This window comes from Gymnogyps californianus, chromosome 8, assembly GCF_018139145.2.
Source record: "Gymnogyps californianus isolate 813 chromosome 8, ASM1813914v2, whole genome shotgun sequence".
NCBI classification, from domain to species: domain Eukaryota; kingdom Metazoa; phylum Chordata; class Aves; order Accipitriformes; family Cathartidae; genus Gymnogyps; species Gymnogyps californianus.
The window spans coordinates 25562176-25575215 of record NC_059478.1 but is presented as its reverse complement, the minus strand read 5'-3'; the positions used below and the strand labels follow the sequence as shown (position 1 = coordinate 25575215).

Genomic DNA, 13040 nt, shown 5'->3' with positions numbered 1-13040 from the left:
TTGTATGTATCTATATCATAATGTACATTTCTGTTTTAAATTAGAAAGCTGATGACAGTCTTAAATTCTTGCATTCAGACTTTTCTAAACTTTTTCTAATCTCCATAAACTTGAATGAATTTGCCATTGTGGTAGTTCAGTGCTTTAAGAAGTACCCATTTTCTGTTTATGAGCTGCAGGTACTGATGTAGGAAGAAAATAATGGGAACACAATTTCCATGAATACTACTGATAGGCATGTGGAAATGCTCAGCTGCAAGGAAATTCTAAGGCTTGGCAAGTCTTGCACTATCGTGGCAACTCCTGATAGTAGCACACATCTACATAACATTGGTCTGCTTGCTGATGACAAATAGGCTAGTTTGAGAGTATCAAGTTAGAAATGGCCACAGCCATGCATTTCTGACTGGGGAAGGTAACTCTGAATGGTGTGCTGGTTCTGCACGGTTGCTAGAGAAATCTTCCTATGCTGACACTCTGCAGCCACTACTAACATCCTAGGCTAGGTGGTACCATGTCCAGTAACCTCTCTGCTTTGCAGCAGGGGTTGCTATGAATGCTTTCTGTCCACTGAATGTATAATCTGGTTTGTGGTCTTCATTCAGAAGTAAACATTGAATACCTCTGAAATCTGCCCTGTAGCTGTAACTAGCAGGTCCTCTCATAACACGTTCTGTGGAACAATGACACCAACCACTGCAGTGGGAGAAGAGGAGGGATATGGGTGGAATGAAGGTGAGTTTCATAGGTCTTAGAGTAGGAAACTTTCTCTCCTTGGACAAATGTGGCTTCCTTCACTTGTACTAAGAAGCTGATCATATTCTTTTTCAACTTCTTAAGCTTTCTGTCATCACGAGTTGCAAGAGAAGAGCAAAATACCTTTTCACATTTGGATAGTATGCTTACAGAAGGTCATCTGTGTGATAAAGACTACAGAAATCAGACTGTAGATCAAGTCGTTTGTCATGAAGGATCTCTAAGTTGTACTACAACATTGCTGGTTTTTCAGTCTTGCATTTCGTATCCTTACCATTTTTTGCTTGTATCCTATAGGTAAGGCACAGAACTTCAGACCAAGTAATGGCTTTGAAGATGAACACACTGAACAGCAACAGAGCAAACATGCTGAAAGAGGTTCAACTTATGAATAGACTCTCACATCCAAACATCTTAAGGTATACTGGCTTTTTTTGGAATTGTATAGAGATAGGTTGTCTGTAGTAGACCTTTCCTGTTTCCAATTTTTATTTATTTATTTTTTATTATAGTTGTATCTGTTGTGAATGTGTTAGGATCAGCTTTTAATTTAATGGAAGAAGGGGAGGAGGAAGAAAAGACTTGAGCAAATTGAAAATCCACATGATTTTGGTATCTGGAGTTTACCAGTAATGAGTAACTTATTTCAGAGAAAAACAAGTTTTCACATTATAAATATCTTATGAATCAGTAAAATGATATGAAGAGTGAAATTTGGCTTCTCTTCATGAATTTAAATTATTGCAAATGTAACACCATTCAAATAATCTATGGTTACTGATCTTGCAGATTAACAATGCAAAGTGCCATAGCTTCCTCATATTTTTAGGTCTGTTTTCTAGTTTTTAGCATTTTCTTATTGCAGTATTGTAAGGTGGGATAAGAGGGACTGAAGAAAAGAAGCTAGAGTTGAACTAATCTGATTTATCTGCTCTTGAAAGGAAAAAGGTAGTTCTTATTTTGCAATAGATTACTGGATGCAAATCCAAAATGTTTCAATGTGTATCTTGTTATTCCTTGAATCTTTTCAGCCTTGGTTACTCTTTTATGATGATGTGACAAGCAATTAACATAATTAGCTGAAGCCATAACATTAAGAAGTTTAAAGGTGTGATGACAGTGCACCAAATAGCTGATTCTCCTAAACTGCTGTTGCACAGCTGGGATCCATTTTGATAGTCTCAGGCAGTATAGCTCTTTCTGAAGAGTTTTGGAGACACAGTGAACTTTAAGCAACTTAATTTCCTCTTCTTCACCAAACTGTTAAATAGTACAGACATAGTACTGATTCCTAAAATCCTTTATAACCAACTTCTCTGATCCTTGAAATCCTGGCTCAGTCTTCATCAACTGATGGGTAACAATATTATCTTGTTCGTTTCCTTTGGTATTTATGAGGAGACATATCAGAAGCATTTGGACTATCTGTAGGGAGCATTTCATTAATTCATGCCTATTTTCTATTATTTTTTTCTTAAAACCCCCAAAACCTGTGAACTTAGGAATTTTTACTCATAGTAAACTGTATTGGTTTTATCACAGTATATTTATTCAAGTGTTGTAGTAATCTGTCCGTAATTAGAATTCTTAGTCTGTTTTCTCTGATCCAAGGTGAGGTGAGTTCCCAGCAACTCCTCTGGCTCTTCTGTTTGTTTGTTGTTTTGTTTTGTTTGTTTGTTTGTTTTAATGATGCCAGATATCTGCCTTTTTAGGTTTCAGGATCATTAATTGTTTCTTATATCTATCCACCACTTCCTTTCCCTCAGAATCCTTAGATAAGCAGTGTATGATCCTGGGGACTGATACAGCTGCTTTTTTAGTAAGGTTTGTGGAAAGAGTAACTTCATAGGATTGGCATTGTCAGAATCATGAAGTCAGTACACTTCATTGGTTTCTTTATCAACTTTGTGTGGTTTGTAAATCTTATTTTAAAAAACATCTAGCTTTACGACTCTGTTCAAAATAAAGTAATTTGGGCTGAGGTAAGGGAAAGTAGGAAAGGAATAGTTTGACAGGCAAAAAGCATTCAGTTGCAGCTTAATGTAACCTTGCCCCACCTTGAATGGAGTTACAGAGGTGTTGCTGAGAACAAAAGTTACTGTGCTTAGTTCTGAGTAATTGCTGAAATTTAAATGTCTTATGATGTCTAAGAGATCATATCGATGATACACCGGTCCCCTCTGGCCTTAGAGCCTATGAATAATTTGAAGTCAGTGGTGTTGCACAGATAGTCCTGAAGAGAGGACAATAATGTATTGATTTATGCATGAAGCAGAAAAGAAATTCCATTTGGTCTCCCAGTTATTACACAGAATTGATAGAGAAATCTTTTTTTCTGTGTGCTCAACTGAGCAGTTATGAGTGAATACATAAGAAATAAATGAGTTAAATAGAAACAGTTTATCTTTGCATATTTGTTTTGGAGAATAAACTACACTTGCTTTATGAATTGCTTGATTTGAGGCTTCTTCAAAGAGAGTTGGTTCACTGGTAAAAAATATTGCCCTTTTCTTATGTATTAGGTAAGTACCCGTGCTGCAGGGAGCAAGGACATTCCTACAGAAAATACAAATGAAAAAACTGTATTTAGTTTTAGTTTATTCTTTTACTGAATAATAATACACAGTAAAAACTGTTATTTTTCTTTCTGTAGCAGTAACTTGGTGGTTTTGTGTGTTAGTTATGTGTCATTTTATTCTTGGTTTAAAATCACTTACTGCAGTGTTTCCAGTCCCTTTATATCTGGGAGAAGATTTTGCCCTTTTTAAATGTTACCTGCCTATGTGTCTATATATACACACACATGCATGCAAACATCTATATTTATGTTTCAGAAACCTGTAAATCATTGGTGCTTCTACTAGTGTTGTAAAAATTAGTTTAGGACGTATTTCCCACTTTAGAAACACAGTAAAAATAATATTTAATAATAATTTGCTTTTATAGTAAAGTGGTGAGAGGTGAAAACAGTAAGAGCAGCTGGAGTAGTATTGCTGAGAGGTCACTAGGAAAGTGTTCTACAACAACATGTTCCTGCTGAAACATTTTCTGGGATTATTTTTGGAAATTTTAAGCTTGTTATTAGTATTTAAAGGGAATGATCCTCTTCCAAGAACTTCTAATGTATAACTTCCCCTTTCCAGGGATTATGAGCTACCTCAGTTTGCTGTTAAATGTTATTTTCTTCACTTAATTTCTGTCCTTTGAAGTTCTTCCTCTATATTACTGAGTAAGCTGTTTTGTCACTAGCATCAGGTTTAATTATTTATTGATTAGTCACTGGATCTCCTCCACATGCCTTGAAGGTGTACTCTGATTTTATGTAATATATACATCTGAGCTTCTTCATCTTTTGTAAGACTACCTACTAGGACTACCTACTGTTAACTTATGCTGTAAACAAGTTACTTTCCTTAGTGCTCACCTGTTGTTTGCCAGTAAGGATACTAGTGGATTCTTAGGCTGAAGTGTTGAGATCATGTTGTGCAGTGGTTAACTGTAGCAGGTAGAGGACTGTGAGGTGCTCTGATACCAAATGGCTTGTAAAATTATGAAACTGGATAGATACTGGCTTTACGGCATCCAAAATCTGCTCTCAACCTATTTCAACGTGTGCAGTTCAGTCAGTTAATGTTTTGGGAAGTGAATGTCAGATTCAGCAATGATGCATTTATTTTAGTATACTAAAATCTTCCTTAATCTGGGTGCATGGTTATGTTTTTGAACATCCTGATGCTTTGGTACCTCAAATTCGTAGTTGAATCAACATTTTTGTCCTAGAACTCTTCCCTGGTTTATATGAACTAAGTCATATGGAAGAGAGAAGAGATGCCTCTTCCTAGGAGTGTATTTGGTAGCCAAAGATCATTATTATGCTTTGGGTGGTTAAAAAACCCATCCCTTTGCCAGTGCTCTAAAATACATAGCAACTTTTTACAAGCTATCAGTTCCAATGTGCCCACAGTTAACTTCAATATGTTATTGCAAAGATTCTTGTATTTTTGCCATTGATTGCACTGATGTGAATAATAAATATTGCTGACTATTAGAAACTGCTTTTGCTTCTGTGCTGTCCATATCAACTCATTTTCACAGTTACAGATGCCTTTTGATGTTTTTATCCTAGCCTGCAATCACCGTTCTGGAGTGTGAGTTTGTCAGTAGTTGCTGACTTTCTTCCATTCCTTAGCTTGGTAGAGATTACCTAGAGGCAGGTCTGTGTTTTTACCTTAGTGACACTTTTGCACTATTTTAGGAGGTGGAGTTGTGTCAAGGTGTTTCAGTTTCTCTGCTTCTAATACTTGGTGAAGTATCAATCTGGTTATTTAGGCTTCAAAAATAACTTGTGTTTCTGGGCATGGAGTGAAAGGCTAACTTCAAATCTCCCCACTCATTTCAGTATTTCTGTGCTCAAATTCTGCTCTTGGCCAGCTATGTAGATCCATCTTGATCAGAAGACTGATGTAAGTGAAGAGCTTAGTTTTCACTTACCAAGTCCCCAGTAAGTATACCATCCCCATGGCAGCATCATAAAGATTCTAGTGGTCAAATATATACATATATATATAAAAAACATTCTCTAATGTATTTTCCATCAAGAAAATGAGAAACTGCCCTCTATTAGAGGGATTATTTTGGCAAAAATGGAACCTCTTTGTCAGTCTGTTAAGGATATTTTGGAATAGAAGACTCCGACTCCTGCAGCTACATTGGCATGATGGTAAAAAGTAAGGGGATTTAGAGGTTTTTTTGTTTGTCTCCCTCCCTCTTGCTTCCTATTTCAGTCAGCAGATGTGATTCCAGAGGCAGAGTAGATGTTAACTGTAATGTAGTAACTTTTTGTTCTGTCACTGTCTGGTGATCATAACAAACTATGTATGAAAGAGCTGCTTTTTTTTTGTTTTGCTTTTTTTGCCCAGGGACCAGCTTAGGGACATTTTAGGAGTGGACAGAGCAAAAGCAGACTAACGGTGTTCACGGAGTGTTCTGCTCTGTTTCTACCATCAACCTCATCTCCTATCTCCACCTCACTCCTGCATTCAAGCTAAACATGGAGAACTAAAATGCTTTTCTGCCTCTGATCTACACTTCTCCCTGCCCTGGGTGTGGGATGTGCTGGCTTTATCACATCTTCCCTCAAAATAGATGATGAGAGCAGGAGTGGAAAAGTGAGCTGGAGTTCTGGTTCGCACCATGCGATGTTTACTATAGCCACTTTAATACAGGTTGGCTGATACATGGCAAGACTGTAATTGCTGGGGTTAGGGAAAACAGAGGTTTGGAGCATTTCTTCACTTCCTTATTAGCTTGTGTCCCATTTAAAGTGCAGTGCTGTTCAAGGCTTGGGTTAGATCTTGAACCAGGGTTATGAAAGGTCTAGTGTATGCTTGTAAATGTTTTTTACCACTTTGCTCGTTCTCTGAATGCTGATGTGCTGCTGTAGTCATGAGTTTTTACCCAAATCAAAGTAAGAAAATAGGGCTGGAAAGGACTCAAGAAATCTCCATCTTTGTGTCCTAGGCTGGGAGCCTTAGGGCTGCAGCCTGAGAGACCTGATACCTTTTCATTCTGGTAATGTCTCACAGGTGTGTTTTTCTCATTTTCACAAATGAAGTGGTGTGCTAACACAGATTCTCCATCTCCTGTGCTGTCTCTTAAATTAGTCTATCTTCAATTTTAAGATTGAATTTCAGTCTTTAATATCACTACTGTTTGCATGAAAAAGTATTTCTTTATTTGATCTTGTACCTTGGGGACTTCATTTAAAACATTCTGTACACAGAAAACCTTAGCTCATGTCTTAAGTGCTCTCATGGGAGCACTTGGAGGTATTGCTGCGTGTTTGGCAGTAAGCATGCAGGCAGATTGACTCATTGATTAAATCCACCTTCTTGTGTGCACGCGCACACGCAAATAAGCAAGCAGTGTGCATATTACATGAACTTCTTTCAAGAATTTTATTTCATCTCCTTTCAGACAAATCTAGCACCCTGGGAACACAATACCAGGGGTTTGGTTTTTTTGGTGCAGTTTTCTCCTGTCAAACCTTGCTTTTTGTGAAATTACTTGACTTTATTACAATAGGCAGAAGGATGGCTTTTGTCTTTTAACATCCTTTGCCTGTATTGAACAGTGCTTTAACAGAAAAGGAAAATACTACTTCTCTCTGTGTAATGTGATTATCAGAAAGGAATATTTTAGAAATGCTGTGCACAAGACGGCAGAAGAGAGGCTGCATGCATTGTGTATAATGTGTTACAGAAAGGATAGATGAAATGCCTTAACTCTATGTCTTGAATCAAAATGCAAGTGTAGAAAACTTAAAATACATTTTTAATCTAGCATGGTGCCTAAAACATTAAGGAAGGTCTTAATGCAGACTGAATATTCTCACCCACTTCCTTCTCCAATAACAGTCAGTGCAATGAAATAAGCATGTCTTTTGACCTTGTTTCTCTTTGTGTTACTGAGCTTGTATGAGAGACTTTTACATTGCTGTGTTTGGTTTGTTTCTTAGTTTTAATGTTATCAAACTGCTGAATTTTGTCATACAAGCAGTAGATTTCAGAGGGCATCAATTTATTATGTTGGGCTGTAGCTGCCCTAGGTTTATCGACAGAACAGGAACATGTCCCAGTGAAGTTCTTTTAATGGGAAGCATGTGTTCAATGTCTTAGATGTCCACAGTCGCTGTATAATCTGGATATTAGTTTTGCTTGATTTATCAAGGAGGCAAAGATTGCAGACTGAGGCTACAGTTCTTAGTCTCCCCTTTCCTGTCCAGAATTTTCTCCCTTGCAGTCTGACTGAACTGAAAGCAGTTTGGGTAACTGCTGTAATGGACTAAGAAACATCCAGAGTACCTTCTCTTGCTCTTGTGTAGGAGGGCAGGTATTCCAGATTGATTGAGGAATAACCCAGTTTATGGAAAGCGACTTCCAACATCTGAACATCGCTGACGTTTGTTAGAAAGCATTTTGTGGTGGAAATGTGCTACGCTGTATTTAGTAGGGTGGACTGACATAGCATCCTTCATATTTGCAGCTTCTGAGGAAACTCTTCCAACCAGTAGTTATGATTTTGGAAGTGCTTCAGCTTTCCTGATAAGGCCAGATACACTGTCCTGAAAATAAACTTCCTTAAATCTGCAAATGGTCTCCTGTTTTGTGGATGACAGGCTCACTGAAGCTTCTTCCAACTAGAAATGCTTATAGGAAGTGTAACCTTTGGCTGACAAGACATTGCTGAAGTTCACCTACAAGCACATTTTGGCTCTGGAGACAGTGCGTCTAGCCAACAGGAATAATCTCAGCTGTACTGGACCAGCATGTCAGCTTCCTATCCACAGAACTTGGAATCTCATCTGGGGCAACCTCAGAAATTGAAATCTTATGTTAAGTCTTGCTTGGTAATTGTATTTCCTGGTAGCAGCTGCGTGTATTATCTTTTAGTGAAAATACTTTCCAACAGTGTTTTGTAGCAGTACTTGGCTTAACCAAGAGGCTTATTATGGCTTGATACAGCAGCTAAGAAGAAGTTTTCCAGGAATTTGGAGCACTAGAGGTCTATTCTATCAATCCATTTTCCAGAGTCTGAAAACTGAGATTCTTGACAGAAAGTTTAAATGGTTTCAGTATGTTGCTTGTAAACTCATTAATTCTGTCTTTATCAGTGTATCTGGTTTCTCTTTTCCTGGGTAATAACTTCTAAATATGTGGGGTTTATAAATATATCTTTATGTCCAGCTTTTTTCCATGAGATCATGATATTGAGCTTTGTTTTTAATTTCTGATTTAAAGTTAGAAATGTATGTCTGTTTCCCAGTAGAAACCCTAAACGTTTAAGAATTTTTGAGCTCTTACTCTTGGTAACTTGAGCCAGTTGTCTTTTCTGCCTTAAGCATAGGTTCACGAAGGTAATGGATATGTTTCCATTGAGACTTCCCTTGACCAAAACAGGTTGGCAGAAAAAGTGAAGTTCTACCAGTCTTTGGGTGACAGTGATGTTTTTCCTGTTTGGTAAAGATGAGACAAGAAATTTAATTTTGCCAAAATTTTGATAAATTCTTAATTGCATTCATATTTTAGACTTAAGTCAAATACAGTGAATCCTAATTTGAAAGTAATGTAATACACCTTTACAAAGGAAGAGTTGATATATAGATAAAAACATTATTATTTTTAATTACTTAGCCTCAGTTTTTGTTGAATGAAAATACTTCAGTATTGGGTTAACGTTGTGTCGTTAGCATGTTTCATAAAAGAGAAAATAGTACTTTCAAAAGTTGTCTAATAGTGGAACTCGTATCTTGGAATTTTTTTTCCATTTTTGCTTGTGAATAAAGCTATTAACACCATGCCTGATAGCTCTGGAGACTTTCAGAATGCATTGAGGAAGAAACAGATTTCTGTTCTGGAGGAGTCTGGATTTCTTAGTCTCAGGAAGCTTAATTTGTCAACTTGTTTACAAGATTGTTCAAATGCAATTGCTGTATGAAGTGAAACTCAGAAACAGCAATGTTTTGAGTAGATGGTATATCTAAAAGAACCCTTTTTCCCTTTCTCCTGAATACCTGGTTGTGCCCTATTGTTCTTCATTAAACAAGAGGAATTGGATTTTCACTGTCTCTCAAATTAAAATTTGCATATTTAATTCAGAGAATATTATTTGAGGTGAGAGCAGGCAATAGGCATTCCAGTACAAGTCCTGCTTCTTCTTTGGTTATAAAAACAGATTTCCACAGCTCAGCTTATGCAAAGGACCTTACCTATATTATTTTTCTTTGGCTGCTTGTAATATACCAGTCAGCTGTTAGACAAGAGAACAGTGAGGATCATTCATTTCTTCAAAAGCAGCTTAGCTGAACTAGTACTACATGTGTCTTGCATCATTTTGTTTTTAAATTCGGAAGTGTTTGAGGATATAAAAGGTCCTTTTCCTTCAAATTGTTCTCCACAAGATTCCCATCACATTTAATGAAATCATGCATTTCTGCCCCTTGCTTGCAAAGTGAAAATTTCTGAACATTGTGGAAAAGACAGACAATGTGTTTTCGCTTGTTGAGACCAAAATCTAAATGATAAAACTGAAAATTAGTTAATCTAAAAAGAACCAATACTTTAACTGTGCAGCGAGGGCTCTGAAGTGCATACAATTTAAGTTTTACTGAAATTTCTCATGGGAGATGTTTACTGTTAATTTGCATTTTGTCACTTTCAAGTTCAGCTTGTATGCTGGTAAAAATGAGCTTTCAGTTGTTCCTTGTATGTTAAATATATGGCACATTCTCTATTGCTTTCCAGAAGAATCAAGGGTGACAGTCATTACTATTAACAGCAGGAATCTGAACCTTGTGCAGTGTAGGTAACTTGTGGAATGTGTGTATACTGGATACTATTGAAACTTGCTTTGATTGAAGCGTTGGAAGTAGGGGGTTGGGGAGGGGAAGTATACTGCACGTATGTGCCCTCATATTCCTGAGTGGTTAGGAATGTGATAGGAAGAAACATCTTTATGTTTAAGCAGCAAAATGCAAAGGGAAGTAATTTTCTATTTATGCAGACCAACAGTGGATTACTTGGCTTAAACTTCCTTAAAACAGAACTCTGAGACTGTTTCTTTCTGCGTAAATCATTATATGCTGGCCTTTGTTTATAGTCAAATTAGTAACTTTCCATCTTGAGTTTGAGCTGTCTCCTGTGCTTTCTTGGAACTGCTAATTCAAATTATATTGTAGTGTAGACACATGATTTTGTTGTGTGCTGAGATGTTTAAATAATCAGCCTTGAGGTATGCAGTATCTGTGAGGCTGAACTTTTTCTTTTTCCTTCTTTCTTGGCATATCCAATACTTATTATCTTAGTTTCTTTAAAGAAAAAAAAAAAAAGAGGGGGGGAAAAAAGCCCAAACCACTTTTCTTTTCTTGTTTCTTGTAGGTTTATGGGTGTCTGTGTGCATCAAGGACAGCTGCACGCACTTACTGAGGTAAGACTATTTCATGATATACATACTCATACGAAACAGTTCTCAGGCCAGATTCTACAACTGCTCTTCACCTTGAGTGACAGTTTCTTTTATGGTGATCAGTGAGTTAATCACATGCTACTTGCTATGCAGTGGGAAGACTGTAGAATCAGGCCTCAGAACTGTACTTTGCTCATAGCCCTTTATGTCTTTTCGCATCAGAAGCACTTATTAGGATGAAAGAAACAAAAATCACAGTAGGAACATAAAATTTCACTGATAGTATTCTAAATGAGAGATGTGGATTACCATTGAGCTGCCCCTAAATATTGCTTGTTTCAGTGACATTGCGTTAAGTCTTATTTATACTCTGGTTGTGTGTACGTTTCACAGGTGAATCAGGGACATTTCAGCTGGGTGATACTAGTGTATTCAGTCCCTACCACTTTCTTATTTGGAATAACATCAAGATTACAGCTTAATCTGGGTCCCATAAAAAGGAATTATTCCATTGCCCATATACCGTGGCCAAGATCTAGGTATCAAATGAGAAACTGAAGTTTCCGTTCATGTGAGTCTTCCCACCAAGTTTTACTGGGTTGTATGTTTAATCCCCCTCTAAACTGCTGAGGAAAACCAAGAAGGGAGTATTCTCTTCTTAGGAATAGCATTGCCTGTTTTGAGTCAAAATCAATAAAATGTTTTTCCTGCTGTTTTAGTTCAAGTACAGATTGAGAGGAAACTCATGTTTTGTAAAGTTAATGTTTCTTATTTACTTCTATTTTGTAGGAACTGCTCAATTAAAAGATTAACCCTTTCCCACCCCCCCAAAGACAAGTACATTATTAATTAGCAATTAAAACAGATTCTTGGTATGCTTGCCAAGAAGCTGTATGCCAATTATCAGGATATGTGTGGCCATCACTTTCTGTAACTTTCATACGCAACTCTGAGGCAAAGATGCACATATGTGAGCAGTGAATTTCTTCACCTTCTGGGGTGACAATGCTGCAGTTCTAGTTCTAGCTACTATTAGAGTGATGCACACTAGTTCACAGTGGCTGTATTTCTAGTGTAAGAGTAAAGGTAAAGACACTTTCAGAAATTTCAAGATACAGAACCTGTGAGGGGTCCTTTGATATGAGAGGGACAGTTTATTTGATCTCCCCGTGCGTGGCCCCCCCCCCCCCCCCCCCCCGCTCAGTAGAGGAAACGTTTCTAAGATTTGGCATTAGATGGCTGATTAAGTCCTTCAGGCAGGCTTTGCTAACATTATTGCCAATTTCTTTGGGACCTCTGATCAGTTAAAACAGGGAGGTTTCAGGCCCTTCCACTCACTAAACATGTCCTAGAAGAGATGGAGCTTCATAACGCTTCATTGTACTAAATCTTGGCAGATCTTCCTCAGTGTGGGTTTTTGGTTTTTTTTGTTTGTTTGTTTGTTTGTTTCCCCCCTTCATCCCAGTTGTTTGCCATTTAAATGTCCCTCCCCACCCAGAAAGCCAAGAAAATGAAACCAGCACAGATGCTTCCTCATGGAGAGCTAACTTTGTAGCTGCTTGCTTTGTTCAGCTATTTTTGAGTTCTTGGCAAGCAAATAAATCTAAGAAAGACTTCAAAGAATAACTTTTTATAGTTATAATTCAGAATAACAGAAGAGATTCCTGAAACATCTTGAGACCAAAGAGGAAAAGTTTTAGACTAAAGAAGGTTGCCACAAAATTTTGAGAAACAGAATAGCTTTAGTGATATAGTATAAAAGTACATGTAGCGATCACTGCTTTTCTTATGTGGACCAAGGTGGACATTTAGTGCCTTCAATAGGAAGAAACAGGACTGAAGGCCATCATAAGTTGATGTTGTAGGGAATCCACACACAATTTTGTCCAATACAGTAATTGTTCTTTGGTTTTACAGAGCTTTTAAAAGTTAAGAGCTGTGTATGTTCCAAGTGGTGGAATTAGTTGTGTTTTCTGGCAACAGTAGTGGCATTTCTCATCTTGAAGTGTATGTAGAATAATAGTTGAGTTCTGAAGACTTCTGGAGGTTAGAGAAGGGGGCTGAAATGGCTAGCTGAAGGAATTATTAGTAAGACGGACATGGTGAATCACCAGTTCAAATATAGCCCAGGTGGATAAACAAATCAGCCACTGTCTCATGGCTTTTTTCAGCCTGTGGTCAAAAAAGATGATCTCCTGTCTTCCAGTGCTCAACATAATTGATACTAGCCTGACACTACTAGCACTCAGAGAACTTCTGCCAGGGTTTCACTTCTTTGGAGATGAAACTGTTGATTCAGAGGCCCATTGCTCAATAGGTGT

At 37.5% G+C, this 13040-nt stretch overlaps 1 protein-coding gene across 1 annotated transcript in view; it reads left to right on the top strand.

The window, feature by feature from the left end:
- The window catches only part of TESK2 (testis associated actin remodelling kinase 2), an 81628-nt gene that overhangs the window by 28437 nt on the left and 40151 nt on the right, over positions 1 to 13040 (top strand). Inside the window, exons 3-4 of the mRNA XM_050901340.1 lie at positions 1054 to 1175; positions 10692 to 10740. Of these exons, the coding sequence (XP_050757297.1) occupies positions 1054 to 1175; positions 10692 to 10740 (171 nt within the window). The remainder of the gene's footprint in view (positions 1 to 1053; positions 1176 to 10691; positions 10741 to 13040) is intronic.